This window comes from Poecilia mexicana, unplaced genomic scaffold (genome assembly GCF_051168715.1).
Source record: "Poecilia mexicana isolate PSO_F unplaced genomic scaffold, ASM5116871v1 scaffold_17, whole genome shotgun sequence".
Lineage (NCBI taxonomy): Eukaryota > Metazoa > Chordata > Actinopteri > Cyprinodontiformes > Poeciliidae > Poecilia > Poecilia mexicana.
In genome coordinates, this window is record NW_028263386.1 from 12609404 (window position 1) to 12634049 (window position 24646).

General features: G+C 38.5%; 3 protein-coding genes across 3 annotated transcripts in view; 2 read left to right on the forward strand and 1 right to left on the reverse strand.

The window, feature by feature from the left end:
• Positions 1–514: 514 nt before the first annotated feature.
• On the forward strand, positions 515–7294 carry asb10 (ankyrin repeat and SOCS box containing 10). The gene is made up of 5 exons (XM_015008171.2): positions 515–2178; positions 3205–3472; positions 4307–4811; positions 6040–6153; positions 6632–7294. The coding sequence occupies exons 1-5, from the start codon at positions 1854–1856 to the stop codon at positions 6815–6817; spliced, it is 1398 nt and encodes a 465-aa protein (XP_014863657.2). The 5' UTR covers positions 515–1853; the 3' UTR covers positions 6818–7294.
• Positions 7295–10995: 3701 nt separating this feature from the next.
• gbx1 (gastrulation brain homeobox 1) lies at positions 10996–14061 on the forward strand. The gene is made up of 2 exons (XM_015008246.2): positions 10996–11922; positions 12970–14061. Exons 1-2 carry the CDS (start codon positions 11472–11474, stop codon positions 13485–13487), a joined length of 969 nt encoding a protein of 322 aa, XP_014863732.1. The 5' UTR covers positions 10996–11471; the 3' UTR covers positions 13488–14061.
• Positions 14062–19853: 5792 nt separating this feature from the next.
• Positions 19854–24646, reverse strand: part of agap3 (ArfGAP with GTPase domain, ankyrin repeat and PH domain 3) — an 86458-nt gene continuing 81665 nt past the window's right edge. Inside the window, exon 18 of the mRNA XM_015008192.2 lies at positions 19854–23380. Within this exon, the coding sequence (XP_014863678.1) occupies positions 23156–23380 (225 nt within the window). The 3' untranslated portion in view covers positions 19854–23155. The remainder of the gene's footprint in view (positions 23381–24646) is intronic.

The following is a 24646-nucleotide window of genomic DNA, read 5'->3' on the forward strand; positions in this document are numbered from 1 at the left end:
CATTTGGAAGACATCAAAGTAGAGAGGAGGTAGCCCAGATGCATATTATAAACTCATTATGTATATCATTTAAAAGGATGTACTCCAGCCGCAAAAACAATATTCCTAGTCTCTCTCTTTGGTAATGTGTGTTTTCAAAGTTGAAACTCTTACTCGTGTTCTGTTTAATGTGGCATCTATTACCAAACTGTAACATGAAATAAATGACCTTGATTTCCATACAGGAACAGTCATTAAGGTACAGAAGACATGCCGCTATGCCTCTGTGTTTTCAGATGCAAAATAAGGTAAAATCCTCTTCAATTCTCATGTTCTCCACCTGTGGCGCGAAACCTTGTTTTCTGCCAGTATCTGCATATATTCCACTCACAGAGGGGGATAAATATGTGTGTATGTTTTAATGCGTTGTGGATCAACTATAACAGAGGACAGAGGGTTGTATATATATATATATATATATATATATATATATATATATATATATATATATATATATATATATATATATAAAATGTTAATCAACCTTTAAATAACTCAAAGGTGATTCTGAGCCACAATTATGACCATCTTACGCAGCTGCTTGGTAGAGTTTCTATCACTAGAAAATGGTCATTCATCAGTCAAAAGCGATGTTTATCAGATGCCTAGTGAGTAGGCTTAAGAAGCTTAATTATGCACCGTCCCTCTGTCATCAGAACACTACACGTGGGGCAGAGTGACACAGCGGTTGCCAGTCATTCAGCCTAATGTTCTAATGCAGGGAGCCATGTGGATACACAAAATCCATTAGAGCTTTCAGGGAAAGAAAAAGAAAAAAAACAACATATTGAGCAGAAAAAGACATTTTTGCAAACTACATGAAGGAGTCTACAAAAGGGCATTCTGATCTAATCTTACACAAACTGTAATGCCAAAAATTATTTCATCATATGTCTGAGTTAGGCATTGCTTTTCCCATTTTTGACCTGAGAGTCTAACATTAAATCGGGATTCATGGATCGTCACTGTGTCACAGCCCTTAATTCTTCCCATATTATGTCACTTTACAACCAAAAATTTGGTAATTTTCTTTTTTTTTTTTTTTTTTTCGACAAAAATATTCTGTACGGTATGAGGTGTATTTTTATTTAGAGTTCATGAATCAATACCTAGTAGATGTATCTTTTATTGCTCTTGCAGCTTCAAGTCTAATCTACTTGACGGACTTACAACTAAAACACTAAAAGATTTGAAGTTGTAAATGCAATAAAAGATGGTATGTCTCTATTTTCTTGCTATATCTACAGAGTTTTGTTTTTTTTTGCAAATTTTTCACTGTAAATTAGTTCAACGTCAGGCATAATGAACAGATGTCATTTGCTTTCATTTAAAATATTCTGTTGTAGCTGTGGGTGTGATCTTACGGTCATTGCCATGCTGATGGTGGAAGGTGAACCTCTACCCCTGTCTCAAGCTGTGCAGGTATCTCAGAGCACCTGCACAGTTTGTGGCAACCACATTGCTGCAGCAATTATTCAAATGGTGAACCCAAAAAAAAAGACTATCTTATTTTCTTGTGAATGTTTTTTCTTGGTTGAGAAAACTTTAACCTATCACTCCATGACCAACTGGAAACAAACAACAGTATGGGTGGTGGCACGTGAAATATAAAAATAGCCCAACTGGCAGGGAGGGTCTCATATCAAAACAACTCTGTGAACCAACCCTGTGGACAGCCTGCTAGGCAGTAGTGGACAGCAGCCAAAGCATTCAAAGACAAAAACAGATGTGAGGCTGGTCTTTTTGGACACCCTCACTCAGTCCTACATATTTAAAAAAAAAGAAACAACAGAACTTTTCCCCACAAACTTAGGATGTCCCAAGGCAGCTTTGTCTTTTCATCCACGGCCTTGCGTTCTCTCGAGCTTGACAAGGACATGCTGGAGAGGCACAAATACAAGACACAGCTTGCTACCCATCACCTCAGCAGCTATATGCTGAAGAAGGAGGCGATGGAAAGAGCACAGAGGAGGTCCACCTTCGCCCGCCGACCAGCCGTCTGCCAAGATGTCGTCATCCACAACGCTTTATATACGGGAGATGTGGAGGCTTTGAAGCGTTTCTTTCCTAGAGGATCCATGGCAAACCTTGTCATAGAGCCACAGGGAGGGGAGATGCGCTGGATGGCCCGGGGAGAAGGTAAGAGACATCAGTCTTCAGTTGGTCTGATGTGGTTTGGCAAAATCATTACAGCTATTCTTTCTACAGATATTAAGTAACACTGCAAAAATTTGGAAAATGTTATTTATTATTTTATTGTTTAAATTAACTTTGGTGTGCAACACGAAGGACGAAGGACGCTGTCCTGATGCTTGTGTTCCAACACACACTCATGCTATATTTATTGAAGCAAGTCACGAGGCATTATTTATAGACACCATAATGTTCAGCCCACAGTCAGGCCAAACGGTTATTTAAAACGTCTCCATGTGACATTCCAGGCAATCCTTTTAATTCTTCTTAAAATAATCTAAAGCATCTTGGTTTTCCTTTTTTTTTTAAAATCCCTCACTGCATGGACTTTAGTGAGTTAATTAAAAATAAAGCTGCTTATATGAAATGCAGTGTCACTGCTTCCCATGCCATTGCATGGCTGAGGTTCACCAGGTCAACCACGGTATCGTGTAACACCTCCCTGAAATAGCTCTCGCTGCACAAACAACCCCCGTTAGTGCCCCATACACTAGAAACTAGGCGACTGGCATATGAATACAATAACACAGTTCGGTTGAATATGGCTTATCTGGCACCTAAAATAAAGTGGAAAAAGCCAAAGAAGTACCGCGAAGATGTTATTGCCACTGCCAAGGCCACGGGTTGCGTTCTCCAGTTCTGGAATTCTCTGCTTGTGGGCGATGCGCTGACCATCCTCAGCATTGTGGACGACGATGAGTACAGCAACCTCATTGATGCCATTTATGACACCAGCAACTTAGAAGAGTGGAAGAACTTCAGATTTAACTACAGAGGCCTCAGTAGGTTTTAAAATAACTTCTTTATTTCAAGTTAAATCGGAGAGACTTTTATTGGCACTGTGACGGGGCACGTCATCGAAAACATTTAAAAAATTTAAACCTGCTGCAACATGTCTGCTGCTTTCTAACAATTCTACTAATTTTAACACTCTATGGCACCCTAACTCCCATTTTTTGCTTCTGCTTATAGGACTGTGGTCTCTGACATATGAGCAGGAGCTGACAACGCCACTTCACATCACAGCAGGTCGAGGATTTGTAGACTGCCTGAGTCTCCTGCTTGAACGTGGGGCAAATGTAGACCTGGCTCCTGGAGGCACCACTGCGCTGCACGAGGCCTGTGAAAGCTGCCAGGCAGAGTGCGCCAAATTGCTGCTGATCTATGGAGCGAACGCAAACGCTGTCTCAGAAGACGGGCTGATGCCTCTGCATGTTTGCACAAGCTCCGAGTCCTTTGAGTAAGTATGAATAATTACTGTAAAGAGGCCAAACAGCATCACTGAAGGATGCTGATGAAAGTTCTCAAAAGTACTGTCTCTGATCCACATGTATATTGTGCATTACCCTTTTGTCTGGAGTAAGGAGCAGGTTTCCTCTTTTGAAAAACTTAAACTGCAAAACTTCAGGGGTGCTCTGTAAAAGGGACAGTAAGTAAATGGAGAAAATAGCATATCCACAGTGAAATACATCATGCTGTGAAAACACTTTTCCTCAGATGCATCCGTTTTGTCAAGGTGACTTAAATATGTTTCACACGCCTATCAGTTTTGACCAAAATATTTGCAGGCCTTTGCTACAGATGACGAGAGGTTGAATCTTTTAACATCAAGGCTAAATCCATAGTAAACAAAGAATTGCTTAGCTAAAATAAAATAAATGTTTTCAAACAGCCAAGGGGAAATCCAGAACTAAATTTCACTTAAAACCTGTGGAATCATAATGAAATGTATGTAAAAATAATAAATTTCCTCAAAATCCGAACGACTTTTGATAAGCAGAGAAGAAACATTATTATCATCTAAGGTGTTAAACACTTATATTGCCCACTAGATTTCACCGAGATACTAGTTTGAGACTGAGCACAGTTCAGCTTATAACAGCTTTTTTATGTTTTATTTTTAATTGTGAAATTCATTTAATTGAGCACATTAGGAACATAATAGATTGTGTTAATGAAGGGCCACTTAAGCTCATCTGCAGTACTGGGGCTGTTAGTGTATTTCAGATAATTTTAAAGAAAGTTTGGAATCCAGTGAGCTAATTTATCTCGCTTTCTGTTATTCTGTCGCCAGATGTGCCAAGTATCTCCTTCATTATGGTGCCACAATTAACGGCTGCACCCTAGATGAAGACGATGCTCCGCTACACATCGCAGCCAGGCACGGCCTCCACGACCACGTTGAGCTCTACCTGCGCCACGGAGCGGCTGTGGACAAACAGAACAATGAGGGTCTCACACCCCTGAATGCAGCCTGTGCACAGCCTCAGGAAATGAAGGACCTCGGACGTCACTTGAAGGTGTGCCAGATGCTGCTGGACGCGGGCGCTGACGTCCTCACTAAGGATCAGGACAAGCGCACTCCTTTGCACATGGCCTGTAAGAATGCCAATCCAGACATAGTGGATCTGTTGCTTGCTAAGGGGAGCTCTGTAAACAATATGGACTATGGTGGAGAAGCTCCCATGCACAACATCCTGAAGGTGGTTTCCTACAAGGTCTCCCATCATCCTGAGAGGATTGTCCGTGCTCTGCTCAACCACGGCTCTATTCGAGTCTGGCCTGGTGCTCTCCCTGTGGTAGGAAACAGCGACAGGCATCTGTGAATTAGAATATGATCAAAAAGTTATATTTTCAGTAGTTATGTTTTAAAAATATTTAATTTATGTTATGTTGATACATGGCATCATCTCTTCAAAGCATTTACTTTTTATGTTTTGACGATAACTGTTTAATACCAATGAAATCCCAGAAATCAGTTTTCAGGACATTTAAATATCATATCAGTGTGAGAATGTGTGAGTTAAAAAAAAAAAAAAAAAAAGCCATTGTAAGAGAAGATAGCTTTTTAGAGAGTGCTGTATCCAATACTGGTGGAAAGTTGTGTCCAAGGTAAAAACAGTGCACATATTCCTGTTAACGCATCCCACTTAAGAATTTCATGGAAATGCACAAGGCATGGACAGCTGGTACAGATGTATCCAAGTTGTTTGAGGTCCAGCATGACCTCAAACAATATGTATGACGTTTTCATAGTCAGTGAAATTTAGCCAGTCATGTCATCTGCTGAATGTTTATCCAAAGTGTTTTATCAAGTCCATGGTCACCACAGCCATCTACCATGTATTTTTAGAACACTCCAAACTTCCTTCTGCTGGCAAGCTTTATGAAGATGTTGATTTTATTTTTCTAGCACAATACAGGCATATGTTTCAGTGGACTAAGCTTTCTATTGGCCTGAACATTTTCTCAGAAACTGAATCCTGGGTTTTCATTGGCCGTGTCTTTGTGTTGAATTTATTGAGACGCATCTTTACAATAACAAAAATATTACTGAACAGTAAAGTCCAGATTCATTCTTATAGAAATGGATAATAATTTAGTAAGCCAGCCAACTGTGCACAAATAATCAATACACATATGTAATACCTAGAGCGTGACTTTTGAAACTCACTGCAGACTATCACAAGATCACATTCAAATCATTACCATTTTATGCCACAACACAAAGTGTGGCTCTCTCTGCGGGAAACAGACTACAACTATCAGTGAACCCACGTGCACTAGACAAAATGCCTGGTTCCTAATTAGGCAAGTGTTAATAGGAGATTAATTAGCACTAATTGCATAATTTCCAGTTAAACCCCTGGAGGGAAGACCAATCTGTTCATTTCACAAGTGTTTAATTACTTTATTTCTTCAGTTCTACAGTCACAGAGCTCGCTCATGAACTTAAATCATTGCACAAATCCTATCGCTTTGCTTTTAAAGCTTTATTTTTTATTTTTTTATTTTATTATTTTTAAGGTTTTGAAGCACTGCTCAGAATCTCCGCACACTATCGAGGTTCTCCTGAATGCCTACAGTCACCTGAAAGTCACAGATACATGGGTTGAGTCTGTGCCTGAAGATGCATTTAAGGCAAGTTGTTTAAATTGTTAACTTAATGGCACAAAACTTTGTGTTTTTACTCTTTAAATAAATGTTTTGCCTCTTAACATTGTTTAATTTAGCTGTTTTAGTACTTGCACACCCAAAGCATCTGATAACGATTCACAGCATGACCAAAGATATTATTTTCAAAGCGCTTCGAGTGTTTGTGAGATTATTTTGCCGTAGAGGCTTTTGATTTAATTTAATTCAGCTTATCCTCATGATGCCAATTCACAACATATGTCTTCTCGAGGCACATTACAGGAAAATAGTTCAAATCCAAACATACACTCAGAGTCAATTTCATGCTTTCCAATTTGTTCCTAGTCATCAAACAGTGCAGTCAAGTTCAGTTTATTATTTGTTATTTTAAATAACTTATTAATGGAAAAATAAATAAATAAATGTTTCCTTTTATCAATGTAGCCATTTTGATTTGTGGTAATTTGTGTTTTCATACATTTAGGAGCACAAAGACTTCTATGAGTCCATCTTCTCCTTAGCAATGACTCCTCGGTCCCTGCAGCACTTGGCACGCTGCAGACTCAGGAGCTTCTTGGAGGGCCGAGTTCACAAAGTGGTCCCAAAGCTTGATCTGCCCACCTTCATTAAGGACTACCTACTTCTAGAGTGCAGAGGATATGTGCACTGAAAAAATGTTGCATTAGTAAGAGTGGTGGGTGCAGCTAGATGGTTTGTCTGTTTAACTTTTAACTTAAGTTTTATTGACTCACAACTAGATAATAATGACAGCTTGTTCTGGAGGAAGCAGCTGCTACTTGTTTTTTTTTTTTGCAATCACTTTTAATCCAGATCAACTGTTTCAGCACAATGACTGGGGTTTTTCTACCACAAGAGGGAGCTATAGACTATAACTGATCAAGCAAGAGATGGATTTCTTATTTTTTGTTTTATATTTTGCAAATTTAAAAAGTATTTATTAATTTGCATATACAGATAAAGAGAAGAACTTGTTTGTGATTTTATACACTGTACCCAGAAATTATGGCTTGTACAGTAAGGATTTCCATAAATATTTGCATTAGTACCGTTTCTGACAGTAATAAAGGATTAGGGGGATTTTAGACAAAATTAGACTTACAATAAAATAAACTAATTCCATAATGACCATTGAATCTGTTTATTTGATTGACAAAAAAATGTATCTTAGTATGATATCAGTTTTTTTAAAGTATTTCTTGTCTTCACATTGTCTTCAAATTAGATGTCTCTTTTCCATGATGCAGAATTATATTTTTTGCAAAAAACACTAAACTAGAACATAAGACATTAACTGTAAAAGAAAAGAAAATAAGCATAATTTCCTACTAAAAACTTATAGATAGACAGACGGACAGACAGACAGACAGACAGACAGGCCATTGAAATTCATATTACCAAATTTTACACAAATGCTGGGGTTTAATATTAACTGAAATATATGTATAAAAAGGTTTCTTGTACCCAAAGTATTGGACTCTGGGTACAAGTATTGGACTCAAAGTACAATACTTTGAGTTCAAAGTATTGGACTCAAATAGCTGGGTACAATAATACCATAGCTGTAGCCAACTGCTTTGGTTACTTTACATTTCTAAATTCCTCAGTTTTCTGAGAAGTTTCTGGTGAGTGTTGTTGGAGCCATGATTTCAGCATAGACTGGGCCAGGTGACCTGTGCAAGGTGTCTGGCAGAGTTGTCAAGGACCCAAATATGGCACTCACAGAGAGCTTCAGAAGGAACTGGTAACCGTTTATACTGTGCAAGACTCCACTGTTGAAGAAAAATGTTCTTGAAGCTTGTTTAAAGTTTGCTACATAGGATTTAGCATTCTCCCAGTATTTGCTACTAAAACATTTGGAGAATGCCATCTGGTCAGATGAGTCTAACCCCAGCTCTTTAGATATCATCGTAAACACCATGCTTAAAGGACGACTGGTTCTGCATATTCTGCGCATCATGTTCTCTAAGAAAACAAAATTACATTTTCAATACTTATTTTACCCATTCTATATGCTGCACAGTGTTTTTCATCACTGTTTGACCTCAAATCAAATTAATCTTTTCTTTTTTCAGTTAGTCAAGACCCAAAATAATGAGAGAAAACTTCAGTGAATACATTTACATTTCCTACTTATTTAATATAACTCTCTAAGCTGTATGACTTGGGGCCAAAATTTGGGGTATCTTCTCACAATAGTCAGGCTCGCACACAACACACCTCTTCAGATCTTCCCACAACTTTTCTGTGAGACCGGGATCAGATTTTGTGATGGGCATTCTAAACATTGACTCTTTTGTCTTAAAGCCAATAGTTTGCTTAGGGTCACTGACCATTTGAAAGACTAACTCCTGACTGATGTTGTGAAATGTTTCCTAATGACACTAGCTACTTTAATGAGGTGCACCAGCACTTCTGACAGCAAAACACAAACACACATGCACACACGCACACACACACGTTCACAATTGCTTTGATTTTGTTCTGGGATTGATTCTCTCATTTCGTACAATTTTTATGCCTGCTATCAAACCTTAAAAATTCCTGTTGCATTTCTATTTCCATATAACTGTTTTATCAAGTGAATTTGACATTTTCAGGAATCTACCAATTGTTCCAGGCATGAACGGGACTAGTGGAGGTCTCCTGCTCTTGTCTGATTTATTTAGATAATTTTTTTTCCTGACGTCCCAAAAGGAAAGCGTGTTTGAGGGGTTGCCTAAAAATACATTCACATTACGAAGCCATGAGATTATGATGTGGGCTTTCACCATATTGATTAAAGGAATCTTAGTGTGTGCATATTCTGATGTTAAAGGAAATAAAATTTGTTTTACCTACAACATAATTTATCAGATTATTCAGGAATTTAGCAAAACTAAATAATTTTGCTATAAACAAACCGACCTAAAAGAAGATCAATTTAAGCTTACTTTTAAAAGTTGTGTTTTTAAACTCTGATGTAGATATCAGAGTGTGTTTAGTGAGATGTTTATCTGAGTCATGTCGTTGCAGCATTTAGACAACATTTTGGTTACAAGGAAGCAGGCAACGCATTAAAAGTAGGTGTTATGAGTACATTAGATGTACTGTATTAAGAACTTTGATTAAAAATATGCAACATTTAGATATTAAATTTGGAGGTGCTTTCCAAATGTTGATGATAATCTGTCACAGAACCAGGTGAAAAATGTTCCTGTCCTGGAAAATGCACAAAGAGACCAGTGACAGGCTACTGCAACCTTAGTGAACAAAGGAGCATTTTAGGAGATTCTTCTTTCCCAGCAGGTGTTAAACTTTATCTAACCCCCATCAGTCCCAACACACTCAAAAAATGTTTACAACCTTACAATTCCCACTGCTCTTTTGTTTTGCATGTTTTTCTCATTTAAAAAAAATCTCCTGGACTTTTTACACATGCACATTTTCTTACATTTTAAAAAATAACCTTGGTTGTACATTCCTTGGATCATAGTTTGACATTTTTGATCAGTGCAGCGTATTTTAAGCTGAACTTATGTCCTTACTGTGCAGCATATTATTCTTTATTTTATTTATTTATTTTACATATTCTTAGATTTTCTTTGTATGAATCTACATGCCTCGATTACGTGTCACTTTGCTGCTGCTCCACCAGAATCTTCCCACTGGAAAATAAAATGCATTTCTATTTAACAACCGATAATTTTCCTTTTAGCTTTGTCAACTAAAATAAAATGTTACTATCAGGTCGTAATTGACCAGAAATAATAATTTAGAAATGTCCTTATTTGATAATAACAACTGAAAGTGGCTATTTAAGTCAAATAAAACACAAACTTGCTCATTTTTGTGTAACAGTAAAAATAACCAGAAGAGGGGAAGAAGAAAACAAAACAAAACAAAAAAAAAAAAAAAACAAAGGTGAGGTTCTTCTCAAATGGTTTCAATAGATCAAAGAGAGGTACTGCTTAAGTCACTTGCAATTATAAGAATTAGCCTGGCCTGGCCCTCAGCAGCTAATCAGAGTCGGTGCTGATATGTTTATGTCCTTATGCAATCAGACGACCAGTTGGAGAGCCCGGGCACCCAGGACTCAATAGGGCTAATCATCATCAGCTTCCATTGCCATTTAAAGCGTGAGATGATCTGCGATTAAACCCGTGCTTAAACCAAAGAGAGGAGGGATTTTATTTCCCCCTTTTTTTGTCACTCCGCCATGTGCATCTCTTTGGAGACAAATTACTCTCACCAGAGGAGCGCAAAGGAAAATGTCTGCATTGTTTAGTCTTTGAAAAGAACATTAAAGTTCTCATCATATTCAGTTCAAATAACCCTGGTTTGACTTTGGCCGGTGTGCCCCCGCGTCCACGCCGTTGTTGACCTCGCATAAGTGTCTTTTACTTGGCTCTAATTTCGCACAGAGCACCTCTCTCCGGGGAACAATTGTTGCAGGGCACTTCTTTTTCTCTTGAAGCCGAGCGCATTGTGTGTTGTTTTTTTTTAAAAAGAGAAACATCTGCCTCTCCTCCCTCCAGTCTCTGTGATGCCACAATCTTCCCAAAAAAAAGAAAAAAAACAAAACGAGAAAAAACCCGCGTTGTTTTTACGCTGTCCCTTGCATCTAGAGTAATTACTTATCATCAATCAAAATTAATAATAGCTGATTGGGTTGGTGTGGTCAACGATTATAGAAGGGGAAGGGCTGGAGCAGTCTCTCACACCGTTTCGCAGTCAATGGTGAACCTGGCAAATAAAGAAGAAAAAAGTGGTGGTGGTGGTCGGGGAGGGGATTTGGGAGGGGTGGGGAGGGGGGGACTGCTGCTCTTCTATTTGGTCTCTACTGGGAAACTACCGCCTCTCAAGACGGCCAAAAAGTCAGAGGCTGAATAAGGAAATGAAGCGTAATTTGAGGAAGATGGATGAGTCCCCAGGGAAACACCCCCCTTTTCACTCCTCTTGTATTGCAGATGATAACCAATGCGCTCTCGTCCTCTCTTTCTGCGCGCACTCACACGGTGCGCGTCGGAGAGGGCTTGGGAAGGAGGAGTCGCAGAAAGGTGGGGGAGAGGGTAGATAGAAAGATAGAAAGAGCGTGTGTTTATGTCTCAGTGTGTAACGAATAAGAGGGGGGGAAAGGTGTCGCCTCGGCCCCGGCTGACAGACGCGTAAAACGAGCGCAGATATCAGGAGAAACAGGGATGACAACACGCCAGCAGAGGATCTACTTTCACTTCACTCTGTGGTTAGACTGAAAGTTTTGTCCGTCGCAGAGGAGAGGACATTTGTTGTGAAGTTTCCCCCCCGACCCCCTAACAAAGAAAAACATGCAGCGACCGGGCGGTCAAGGGACGGCGTTTTCCATCGACTCCTTGATTGGAACCCCTCAACCCAGACCGGGACACCTTCTCTACACCGGCTACCCTATGTTCATGCCCTACAGACCTCTGGTTATCCCGCAAGCTTTATCCCATTCCCCTCTCTCTTCTGGCATACCTCCCCTTGCGCCCTTGGCTTCCTTTGCGGGGCGACTCACCAACACTTTCTGCGCCAGCTTGGGACAGGGGGTTCCGTCAATGGTGGCTCTGACCACGACCATGCCGAGTTTCTCGGACCCTCCGGACAGCTTCTATCCGCCGCAGGAGCTGCCCGGTGCTCGTTTGAGCGCAGCCGACCCCGGATCGAGGAGGCAGGAAAGTCCGCACTCTGACGAGCTGCACAGCCGGGACAAGGGTTCAGAGCTGCTGAACTTTTCTGAAACTTTTCAAACAATATCAGGTTAGCTGGAATCCTCTTCTTTATGGCATAAAATTGTTTTTAAAACCAATCAGATTCAGTCTTTGTAAAAGTTCATAATGCGCTTAAAAGGCGAGGAAGAGGCAATAGATTGGTCATGTAACGTTAATGAGGCAAATTGTGTGAACATATCAAACTTTCATATTTGTTATAAAGAAAAAAATTATAGATATAGGCCTGAGTTAAATACCTTTCCAAGCTGCTCTTTGGAAGAATTCTAGACATTAAATGTACAATAAAAATTGAAATATAAATATAAATAAAACTAATTATACATATAATTCCATATTAATTAAGTACATTATTAAAATATTATCAATAATTTTTGAAGTTGACGAAATGTTACTCATCTGATGAACTTTGCTCAGTGTCTGCACAAAAAACTATTTTCTTATTGCAAATGATCTGAACTAAAATTGCTAAGTAGTGAATCTGATTCTGTCCATATCATCTGAAAGCATGACTTTTTAAAAATTTTGTGTTTAACATAGTTGGATATGAATTAGATCATGGAGCATGATTTGAAATTTAATTTATTGTGATCTGGCTAGACACAATTGAAATAAGCAGTAATACTGATGGAATATTGGTCTAATTCCCGTTTGTTTTACTTTCCAGTTGTATAAAGTGACATTATTTACACTATAGAGAGAAGTAGAAAAAATATTAAACAATAGCAAGTTAAAAAGAAAAGAGAGAGAGAGAGAACATTCACACATGGGAAAGAGAAATAAAGTTTTCTGTTCTGTCAGGGCTCCTCAATAGATGTGCAGATGGTGGCTATACATAAACATAAGGGGCAACTGTAACATATGGTCTGGCCAAAAGGGTTGATATAAAGAACATAACCAGAAATAGTAGAATAACAGATGAACAATAACAGATTTCTTGATAAAACTTTAATTTCGCAATTTTATGGCTTTATAACAGACCACATTAAAAAAAATGAAGAACAAGTGGACTGATTTAACATGTAGCGAAATAACCGTATAGGCTTTATTCATATGTTTTTTTTTTGTTCTTTTTCAGGTGAGACCAAACTGTACAGTTCGGACGAAGAGAAGCTGGACCTAAAATCGGCGGACGCAGTTTGCAGCGACAGAGACGACAGCTCCGCGGACAGCGAGAACGAAAGTTTCTCGGACGGGAACAACTGCGGCGGCCTGTCCCAAAAGGGCAAGCTGAAAGGCGGCTCGCAGGAGGCGTCCCTCCCGAGCGGCGGCTCGGCGGGGAAGAGCCGTAGGAGACGAACAGCTTTTACCAGCGAGCAGCTACTGGAACTGGAAAAGGAATTTCACTGTAAAAAGTACCTGTCTCTGACCGAGCGCTCGCAGATCGCACATGCGCTCAAGCTAAGCGAGGTGCAGGTGAAGATCTGGTTTCAGAACCGCAGGGCCAAGTGGAAACGGATCAAGGCCGGCAACGTCAACAACCGCTCGGGAGAGCCGGTGAGGAACCCCAAAATCGTCGTCCCAATCCCGGTGCACGTCAACAGGTTCGCCGTGAGGAGTCAGCATCAACAGATAGAGCAGGGGACCAGACCGTGAACTTCCATTGCCTCTCAGCATTCACATTTATTTGATCAGAACAGACTCTTCGAGTGACTCTGTGTTTGAACGCATGAAGAACAAATAGGAGGATTCAGTTATTTTGTCTGAGAGGTGAGGCTGGGGAGGATCTGTCCTAAATCAGATAAATTATACCTTTTTATTTATTGTCCTGTGAATATGTAAATATAAAGGGTACGAACTGGCACTAAGAGATGTGACTGTAAATATTTTCTAAGTATTTATATGTAGGGCCCGAAACGTTCTGTTGATTATGTGCATGTCCTCATTTGATGGGAAAAAAAAAGAGAGAAGAAAATCCCGGATTTTTTTTTTGTTTGTTTGTTTGTTTTGTTTTGTTTTGTTTTGTGTTTAGTACAATTTGTTGACCACATTTGCATGTTTAACTGGAGACGTTTTACATCTTTTTGGCAGGTGCAGGAAGCACCATGGAGATTTATTTGTGGGGGCAAAAAGAAAAAAAAGGAACAAAAAAACACTGTAAGGAGGTGATATCGAGCGAAAAAGGGACGACTGTAAAATATAATTGATCTAATAAATTGCTTTATACGAATTACTGGAATCCAGATTGAATCACTTTTTATAAAACATAGATGTGCGATGTAAGCTAGTTACTTTATGATTGTAAAAGAATAACTCAAAAATTTTAAATGGGACATGGAATGTATGGGTGAAAAAAAAAACATCATCAAAGGGTTATTCTTCTTATTTATTATTATTATTATTATTATTATTATTATTATTATTATTATTATTATTATTATTATTATTATTATTATTAACTTATTCAACTGGTCTAAAGGTCTACAATTATTTATACATATACAGACTTTTAAAGCGTGACAGGTTTAAGTGCTGATCATTGATTTCTCAGTGACTGTTTTTATTTGATTAGCAAAATCACGTAGGCAATTTTTAATCTTCTAAAGTTTCAAATGATTTTTTTTTTACAGAGGCATATTTACCTGGAGCATAGATGAGTGTATTTTAAGTAGCTGCAGTGATTGATTTCTTTTTAGGAAGCCATGTTGGTGGACTTATGGATCCTCATTAGGGAAGAGCGCATCCAGCACACTGTGAACTTCTCCATCAGTTACATTTGCACCCACACCTTTTTACAGCAACATTTGTTTTTAGTTGTTTTACATAATATCTCAAAAAGTGTATTTTAGCCACAACAATAGCTTCAAATGGTCGTTAAAATCCCACTGTGAACATGAAACTGTTGTTTTTTTTTTAAAATGAAGATTATGTTTTATTTATAATCCAGCTGTTTTATGAAGATTTGAAATGCACTGAAATGTTCAGAAATGTAGACAATTATTAGAATACATAAGTGTAAAAGAAAAACTGCATGGAGTTTAATTCCACAAAAAATACTGTATTGAATATAAATAAACAAGAAAAAAAAATCACTTTACAAATAAGACCAAAGCCTGTCATTATGGTGAAAAGTTACATTTTACCTCCATGTCTTTCCCCTTTAGAAGCAACAACAAAATATAGATATACATATAGAATATAAATATTCCAGAAAAAAACATGTAGATCAAGAATGTAATTATTCTACAAAATGCAGCCATAGAGTAACAATATCTTGCTAAAATCATATGACCATATATTATTAGATAAAGCAGAAAAACAGCTGTTTACGGAGACTTTTTGCATCAGCCTCCAGTTTACCTGAAATATTTCATTCTAGAAAAGCCGATGCCTTTAATAACATTTCACTGCACCATTTTAAAAGTACAATGATGAGGCAGGTTATATATAAAAAAAAAAAGTTTCATCATAGATATTTTCAGAGTAATTGTCTCTGTTTTAAATGAGTGAGGAAAGTGTGATCTTTTTTTTTCTCCCTCTCTCTTTGAGCCTTATTACGCTAGCCATCTCAAAATATAGTGTGACCTCAGAGCGTAAACAGGCCTTCTTCGTTGACCTGGGTAAAGTTCATTTCACCGTCCACCTCATACATCAAGACTGTGACACTTGGATGGGGATTCAAGGAGTGATGAGCAAGTGGGAAGTTTTATTATGGTACAAGAGCTGACTAATATAGCCGATCAATTCCACGATAGTGTGCCAGAGTGCAGCTGCTATTTCGAGGTGGTGATGAGGAGCAGTGACAAAACTCACCCTTTGACTTCAAGTTGGCAATTTTCAAGGTGCTGTGAAGAAAAGAGGCTGCATTCATATGTTTTTTTTCTTTTTGCTCCTCCCCATCAAATTAACTATGTTGATTCTTTCAGAGTCGTACCAAGCTCTTCTTTTAAAGCTGCAGAAGTGGCTCCCAAATTGAATTATCAGCTCCTTCCACGTGTAACTATTTCCTCATCCCCACCTGCAGCGAGAGGGAAAGGACAGCGAGGGACCTCATTATTGGCCGGTGAAGTTGGCGTTGAGTGCTTGACGCTGACTGGAGGCCTGACTTCTTAGGAGGGTCCGGGCGGTTGTGGATACAGTGATGTATGGGCAGATGCATCAAATCGCACAAGATAAACAAGCGATGAGTTTCATCAGGGCCATCATAGCTTTAATTTGGCTGCCTAATGAGTCAGATCCAGTGGCGGAGATAAGAGTTGTCAGAGGCCTGGCTCTAATGAATTTCTTGCCACTTGTAATCAAGGTTGCCTGTCTGAGGGGGGATGATTAATGGAACCCTGGAGGATTCCCTCGGCCCTCAGCCTTCATTACATCTAATGCATTCTCAGGCAAATTAACAGCAAAATGCAGGCAAAAGCCAACAGGGAAAGAGGGGGAAAGGGAAGAGAAGGAAGGGAGAATGGAAGGAAGTTGGTGAGAACAGTGTTTTTTTTTTTTAGAAGACAAAAGATTTCAATGGGGATGTGATGAGGAAGATATAGAGGTGAAGGAGTTAGGTTGGCAGAGATGAGCTAAAATGTTCACATTAGTGAGATGGTATTCAGATTAGTGTGGAGGTGTGAGTTTAAATGAGTCAGAAAGGGCAGAGTTTAACATAAATTCAAACTTGATAGAGCTGAAATTGATGGTTGCAAAACCAGATGAAGACGTAACAGGATGCAGAGCTGCTTATGAGGCTCTGCTAGCTTAGATGACCAACGACCACTTTAAATATGCCAGGAACGGTTGATAAGTGAAAAAAAGATGCAAACGACACGCTGCAAGAAAGTATTTGACCGCAGTTTGTTTTGTTGTCATGTTCTAGAACAGGATGTTCTAATATCAGCCAAAAATAAGCAGTGTGGCTACTGCCAGACATATAGAATCAAGAAATCACTTAAACAAGACCTCTATGAAAAAAACCCAGGATCACACCCTGATTTAAAGAATAATAGAAGAGAAACTGATTTGATATGTATATTAGTATGAAAAATGTAACAAAGGCATTTCTGAGGCGTTTGAACTCCGGCAAACCGCAACAAGACCCACAAATAGTAAAAAACACAGAACAGTGGTGAACCATCTGAGGGGCCAGTCTGCCAAAATTACTGTAAGAACTCACCTGAGAATTACTCAGGAAGAATGCAAAGCCACAACAATATGTAAAGTACTGCAGGCCTCATCCTGCCTCAGTTAAGGTCAAGATTAAATAATAAGAAAGCAACTGGGATTAATAAAGGCACCATTGGTAGAGTTGAGAACCCCGTAACACTGTATACAACATCTTAATTAGTAGCCATGTGAACAAAAATAACCACATGACTATTTTCTTCTTCCCAATTAACAAATTCATCCAGGGGCTGCATGTCGTTCAGCAATTGTCAGTTTTGTGAAATTAACATTAAATCAAAATCCCAGATTATTCTGAAGTGTGCAGAAGCTGGAGGTTAATGTGGCAAAAAACATCCACAGTAAAACATTTTGGTAAGCAACAAACACCTCTAGTCACACCTTGACGCAACGTGGACTGAGCATGTCATTAACAGGCTGTTAAAGTGGTCTGGTGCAAAGCAGCTTGGAGGTGTTATGGAAATATGGATTTAATGTTTGCAAATATGGTCTCATCAGGTCTTTGTGTACCCATCCATCAGCCTCAGACCCACCTCTGCAATCTCTGAGGCAATTTGTCTGAGAAGAGGTGGGCGGCAGAGAGCCCTCCTCACTGTTTAGCGGGGCCCTGATGAAATATCAAAACACACAGCAGCGCGAGCGAGCGAGCGCTCCAGTCTTGCCACAACAAACAGAAGTGGCCGGGGTCTGTCATGACGGGAAGCGTGGTCATGAATTATATCACAAACTTTTATATCAGGATGTTTGAATCATTCAAGTGGTCAGTGTGAGCAAGACATTTAAATTTGGACCTTGTAGGCCTATTTTTAACTGCTGAATTTGATATCGTTACGAAACACTTGAGTTTGTTTAATTTTGACAAACATACGATGACGCGTTTCTTTTTGTATGAATTAATGCATTTATGCAGCAAGGAATTTAAGTGACTCTTATGAGGTGTTAGGGAAGGTCAGCACCTGTCAGCTTGTCTGTGCTGCGGGATCTGGTGTCTCATTTTTCTGTTGACAATATGAAGATTTTTTTTTTTTTTTTGGAGTTAGGTTGAATGCTGTGATGAACTGGTAATGTCCAGGGTGAATCCTGCCTCACTCCTGGGCCCTGGATGGACAGGTTAGTATTCAGAATGGATAAACGTAAGACTTTAGGTCTGACCAGTTTGATGGTCTGACAAGCATGACACAATGGTCATTAAAGTAGGTGTTTGTACTTTTAGGAATGTGAGAAGGTACCAAGTAAAATGAAACTGACTCCAGCCACAGTCGATTGAAAGCTGCACTTTTCTTTGTTGCATTTGAATTTTTTTTTTACCTAAACTTTTACCTTCCACTGAACTTTCCATTAATATTGGATGGATCCAGGACTCTGTGAATATCAAGCTTCTTTAGCAACAAACTTTTGTAGCTCAACAACTTTGTAGAGGGTGTTAATGACTGTCTGTAGTGAAATATCAAGGCAGCAGTTTTCCCAGTGGTTGTATAGGCCACAACTTTTCCAAATTGAAAATGTTTTTTATACGGGTCCTATGTAATCTTCTAATTATCTGAGACACCACCCTAAACATCTGATGTGCACCAATTATTGTTTTTAATAATAATAATAGTTGTGTTGTATGAACTTCCTTTTTCGAATGAGTTACTGCTATAATTTTCCTTTTCTGAGGCCCTAATTTATTAAGATGAACCTGTACAACTTGATGCGTAATTGAGCCTAATGATGCTGATAGTGAGGAAATTCATTTTCTTGGCCTCAAATCAAGACTCCAAAGTGTTAGGCTAGCACAGAGGCAGGAAGAAGCCAAACTAAGGCGATGAGCAGGTGATAAAGGACAAACAAAGCCGGCCAACAGAGTGGAAGAGGATAAAGATATGCTGAGACAAGATTAGCAGGAAATAAGAACTGGATTAGTGGGAGGTCGACTTCTCTGAACAGTAGGATCTTTGGGTTTTCCCTAAGGTGTTTTGGTGCTTGACACTAAGCTCGGCTCTTTATCTTAATCCTCTTTCAGCGACTCTCGGGGGTCCTGCAGGAAGGAAGTGAGGAGGTTACGTTATGTGACCGAAGACATGGTTGGGCGAGCCGTTTCAGTGTGACGAAACAATATAGAAAGGAGAAAGACATGGAATAGAACATACTAATAGAATAAAAAGTCTCACCTTACGTTTAAGTCATCTGCACGCACAGTTCCATTTATAAGTTTACATACACTCCTCATGGAGCCAAATCTTGTACTAAATTAAAATATTTTATTTTGCCATTTGTTTTTAGTGTTCCAGATCTTCCAACTGTTGGTCCTCGGACCGTTCCTGGACTTAATAAAAAAAAAAAAAAATGTTTTACTTAATTTATAATAAACAGCACTGTTCAGTACTTGAACAGAACTAGAAGTTTTAACAGGACAATGATTTTTAACTAATTCAAGCTCCCTGAACTGATTCTTCAAAGTCCTAAGGTGTATGAAAATTTGTACACACACGTAAGTCTGTTTTGAATACACTTACGAGTGTTCAAAACATTCCAGCCAGAAAAAAAAAAGCATGTAATTGAGGTGGAAACTTAATTCAGGGACATTGCTGCTACTTGTGTATAATTATGAGCACTTTGTATACAGTGAAAAGTAATAAATAAAAATTGTAGACTCGATTCTTAATTTAAAAAATTCACCCAAATTGTTGGTTCTCTGGGAAAAACAAAAAAAAAAATAAAAAATTGAATTTACATTCCTAAAATCTGTAATCAATATAAAGCTTATTTTGATGAATGTGATGATGGCAGGTAAACTGTTGTTTCTTTAAACTTTACAGGATCCAGAAGAGCCCAGCAGAGAATAAACGAACAACGCAAACACTAGAAAAATGTGTCAGTTTCCCCAAATTTTGGGGAAGGCTACAATGTTTTATTTGAGTGTTTATTAATAGGGCAAGAGTCAGCCAAGCATCCAAGCATACAACATGTTACTCTTTAGCTTTTACTTTGTTTCACGTTCTGAACGTAAAAGGAAATACAATAGGTAAAACAAAACAAAAACAAAACACACAAAAAGATATTTACATACTGCATTATAAATATGTCAAATGTACATCATTATACACAAGTACCAAAGATGGTTGGCTAATGTTGAGACCCAAACAGAAGGACCTTAAAAAAATATGTTCAAAGAGAAACAAAAACAACTTATGGATCAAGATGACCAAAATCAGTTTAGTTCGTCTCTCCAGGAGGAGCTTTCCTTTCGATAAAAGCACTAAGCTAATATATACATTTTATATTGTTTGTTTGGGTTCAAACAGGCGGGTAATTCTAGTGTTTTTTTTTTCTTCTTTTCCTTCCTATCGTCTACAGTATGTAAATAGGGTTTCAGGGTAATTGCTGTACATATGGAGCTCTTCTGTCATCCCACTGAGCCATGAAAAAGTCTCAGTGAAATAAGGTGGTCAAGTAATGATCAGAAATAAGGCTTATATCACAGTACAGTACGAGTCGAAAATCCGAGCAAAAATCAGGTGGACATTTGAGGTCTTGAAGGAATTGTTTAACATTTTTGGCAGAAATGTGCTTCTCCACAAGATGTACCCAGTAGTATTAAGACATCTAGTTAGTACCCAAACATCCAACCAAGCCAAATGTATCCACTCAGCCGTTAAACATGCATATAAGAGAACAACCAAAGATAGTGGCACAGATAGACTAACTTAACTGTGGCACTACAAAGTCAAGATTGCACAAGAAGCTCTTGACTTATTGTACTCGAGCCGTCTAAGAGCACAGCGAAAAAAATTACTTTTTGGGTTAATTTTCAAGTTTTAGGAGCATGGCAGGTGACATCAGCAATCCCAGCATTTCTGCCAGGTATGGTAGAAATGGTAGGTTATCAGTGTCATGACAAATTAAGGTGTCAAAAATCATCAAAATATTTGAAGCTATTCTGTTCTTAAGGTTTAAATGGTCTTTGTTGAGATGACAGAGGAAAATGCGTCACTGGCCAGAGTTTTCCTGCTGTAGAAGAAGCTGCTACAGCTTTCCTCGCTTTACAACTATGACACAATTGGCTGTTAAGAAATATTAATTTACTCAAGGTCAAGATAATATGAGGATCTCACACGGACCAGTATCCGAGTTCTAATTCACAAGTTCACATTTCTACTAATTCAAATGCCATTTGTTTTAAAGGAAGAAACTACAAACTATTTCCCATCAGTTCTTTCAAAACATATTGCACTAAAATAGTGCAAGATTCACGTGTCAGGAGGCTTCCTCCAGGGACAACGGTACCAGTTAAGGATTCTTTGCTGCCACCTTCGTATTCATATTAGACATAACACGGTTGTGGTGGTGAATGTGGTGTATTGTTGGATGTGCATGTTTTTGTTGCATCTCAAAATGTAGCTTGATAATTCCTTAATTATTATTTGTTTGTTAGCCTACATCCACTTTGAACAAAAAAATAGCACATTTACAAAAATGTCAAATAATTCCTTCCTCAGTTTTGCAAGTATCCTCTTCTGGCCATATAAAAAAAATGGGAAAAGTTCAAATCCGTAAAGCATCAACATGAGTATTGCAGGTACGGTACCTTGTAGTTATTAGCCCTGTAAACAAATATCTTTGCCTTTGTAAGCCAAAAAAAAAAAATAAAAATAATAATAATAAAAAAAAAACATTTTAAAATACTTACAAACCAGATAAAACAAGGTGAAAAAAAATCTGTAAAATACTGCACAGTTGTATGAAAGAAAACTTCCCTCTATTAGCCTCTTTCTGATTGTAATCCCTTTTACCGCCTTTACTTCAGTCACAAAAATGCATTTTGTTGTCTCCCAGCTTTTACGCTCACATGATGTGAGGACAGGAAATGCTAAAGGAAAAGGACAGGGGTCATTTTTTTTCATTTAGACTAAAAGTCTGAGCTAGGTCAAACGGTTTTCGTAAGGAATAAGGCAAAGGAACATGAACTACTTTTTACAGATATCTGTACAATGAAACCCAGTTATGTTCCCAAATTTTTACTTTATGTTTATGACTTCTCCACAGAAATGCCCCTGAAGCAGATGTTCAGTCACACACACGCACGCACACACGCACGGTACCACATATGTATTTCACAGCAATAATAGCGGATATGATCTCTAGAGTACCAGTTCTACATCTATCAGCCGATCTCCCAGAATCCTGTGCTGTTAAACTGACTGAATCTCTGAAGCAATTACCAACACAATCCACTCAATCTTAAAAGAAATAATAACTCTAACAAAGAGATCGTAATGGTAGAAGTTCACAGTTTCAATCAAACCTTTGAATCTGAATGAATTCTGATTGAAGAGGCACACTCACAAAGCAGTGCGACTTAATAGTCCTAAAACATCATGGCCCTTAATTCCTTTATAGTCACGGACACGTTTACTGAAAGATTGTGCCACAGAAAATGACTCACTCTCACCCAATAGGAATTCTGCAATCAGCTCTTTCTATGATGATCCAAATCCATTTCCCTGTGAATTAAGTGTCGAAATCATTTGGCCTCTTTAACCATAATTGCTTTGCTTTTGTATATGATAGAGTGTTGAAGACATACATCACTGTGAAAGCTGTAACAGTCACTGTTATGAGAGATTAAGTTTCTCCCTGCGTCAGTGTTTTCCTCACTTGTAGAAACTACTTTTTTACTGTTCTGCGGGTTGATGCTTAAGCTTGAAAATTTGAAGCCGTTTTCTGACTCACGCTCATTGTATTTCTCTGTTCCCATTACAAAAGGGAAGAGGACGACATAGTAGGAAATGCTCTGAGTGTTAAGGATATGCTTTATTTTTTCCGATATGGCATAAATGCAGAAGGAAGTAATCTGTTTGGTTGAGGCTTCAAAAACATAAATCTTAAAGCTTATCGCGATCATTTCAGACCAAGACTGAATAAAGTTACGAGGAAAAAAAAAAAGAGAAGAAAAAATAAAATATATTTAAAAATGTACAATGTCCAAGCTTGCAGCGCAGGGGAATATCTCCAGTAACTCGATACCTGATATCTCTCCATTGGTGCTGATTCTGGGTTACACAGTGTGAAACAGAGGAAGTACAACAAGTACACAATGAGCGGGTTTGGGTGTTTCTTTTTTTTTCTTTTTTCTTTTTTGTTGTTGTCTGCAGCTAGCTTCTCTCTGGCTTCTACATGATGCTGATGCTGCGGTTGAGCTCACACTGGGCGTTGTTGTTGTTGATGTTGGGATTGCGGAGGCTCACACTGGACGTGGGGACGGAGCTTAAGCTGCTGGAATCGTTGGGGCAGCCGTGCTGCAGCAGGATGTCGGCGCACTCCTGGCTCCCGGCTCGCCGGGCGTAGGACAGCGGCGTTTGGCTCCGAGCATCTCGGCTTTTCACATCCACACCATACTGCGACAGAAAGTGATAGGAAAGTTGGATTCTGATTGCACATCACCCTTTGATCTAACCTCAATATGTTTTTTTCTAAATTCCCATAAGGATTTTGTCTTTCCCTACCTGGTCAACCTGAGTAAATTATTTTATTTAAACCAGTCCACAAGCATCTCACAGGTCCAAATGGAGCCAGTGGAGTTCGGCTCAAATGCTATGATGCTGCTCTACCATTTTATACCATTATACTATACCCAAATCAAGGTTTGACAGAAAAAAGAACTGCAAGCTGATCATATACTCATGTACACACAGATGATCAAAATGTAGCATCGACACTGGCGAGGAAAATTCCAATTCACTGCACCTGAAATATTGCAGTCTACTAAATACTGCATCCAAGCCGGGCTTGCATTGCAATGTGCATTGGAGACGTAATGACAATTAGGATTTGATTTATTGTGCAACTCTTACCAGAATGGTCAGAAATAAAGTTGTGGAGAAGTTTAATACAAGGCTAGGTTAAGAAATAAATTCTCAAGCTCTAAAAATAAATCCATAGTTAAGAAAACAGAGTACAACACGTTAAAGACGATAGATGTTCATAGTAATACACAACTCAGATTGGAGAATCTGGCAACAGGACAAAAGTTAGTTTCGTATTCCAAAAATCTGTGTCATTGCTGAATGAAAACAATAAGGATTTGGAGTTAGCCAGCAGCTTTTCCTGCAACAAACATGAAAGGTGATCTGGTCAGATGAAAATAAAACCTTTTGGCCTGCATGCAAAATATTGTGTGTGGAGCTAAACAAGGGATAATTCCTGTCAGAGACTGCAAAAAGACCAGACTGGGCTGGATGTTCTTGTTCTGACAAAAACACCAATTACCATTGCTAACCGTAGCCTTATTCTTTCAGTCTGAGCTTGAGATATTTTGCACAGAACAAAAATAGGCAACAATTTCAGCTTCCAGATGTGCAAAGTTGGTATGAAATCCCTCAAAGACATGCAGCTCCAACTGCAATAAAAAGCGCTGTGACAAAGTAAGAATTCAAGGGGGAACAACAGAAACACAAGCCACATCATAACTCATGTCTTTTTTTTGTTTCAATTCACAATTATGCACTGATGCGTGCTTGTCAGTAAAACCCCAATGAAATATATAAAAAAGTCTTAAAGCAAGTCAAAATATTAAAACTTTCAACATTTTTTCAACATTTTTTTAACTAAACCTGAGCATTTATAGAAAAATAATTACGATAAGAGTCAAATACTCTGTTTTT

What these genes read in the sequence shown, in the direction of transcription:
- gbx1 (XM_015008246.2), top strand. Translation starts at nt 11,472, where the DNA reads ATGCAGCGACCGGGCGGTCAAGGGACGGCGTTTTCCATCGACTCCTTG. An exon ending in AACTTTTCAAACAATATCAG is followed by an intron (nt 11,923 to 12,969) that starts GTTAGCTGGAAT and finishes GTTCTTTTTCAG; the next exon opens with GTGAGACCAAACTGTACAGT.
- asb10 (XM_015008171.2), top strand. Translation starts at nt 1,854, where the DNA reads ATGTCCCAAGGCAGCTTTGTCTTTTCATCCACGGCCTTGCGTTCTCTC. An exon ending in CTGGATGGCCCGGGGAGAAG is followed by an intron (nt 2,179 to 3,204) that starts GTAAGAGACATC and finishes TTCTGCTTATAG; the next exon opens with GACTGTGGTCTCTGACATAT. An exon ending in ACAAGCTCCGAGTCCTTTGA is followed by an intron (nt 3,473 to 4,306) that starts GTAAGTATGAAT and finishes TTCTGTCGCCAG; the next exon opens with ATGTGCCAAGTATCTCCTTC.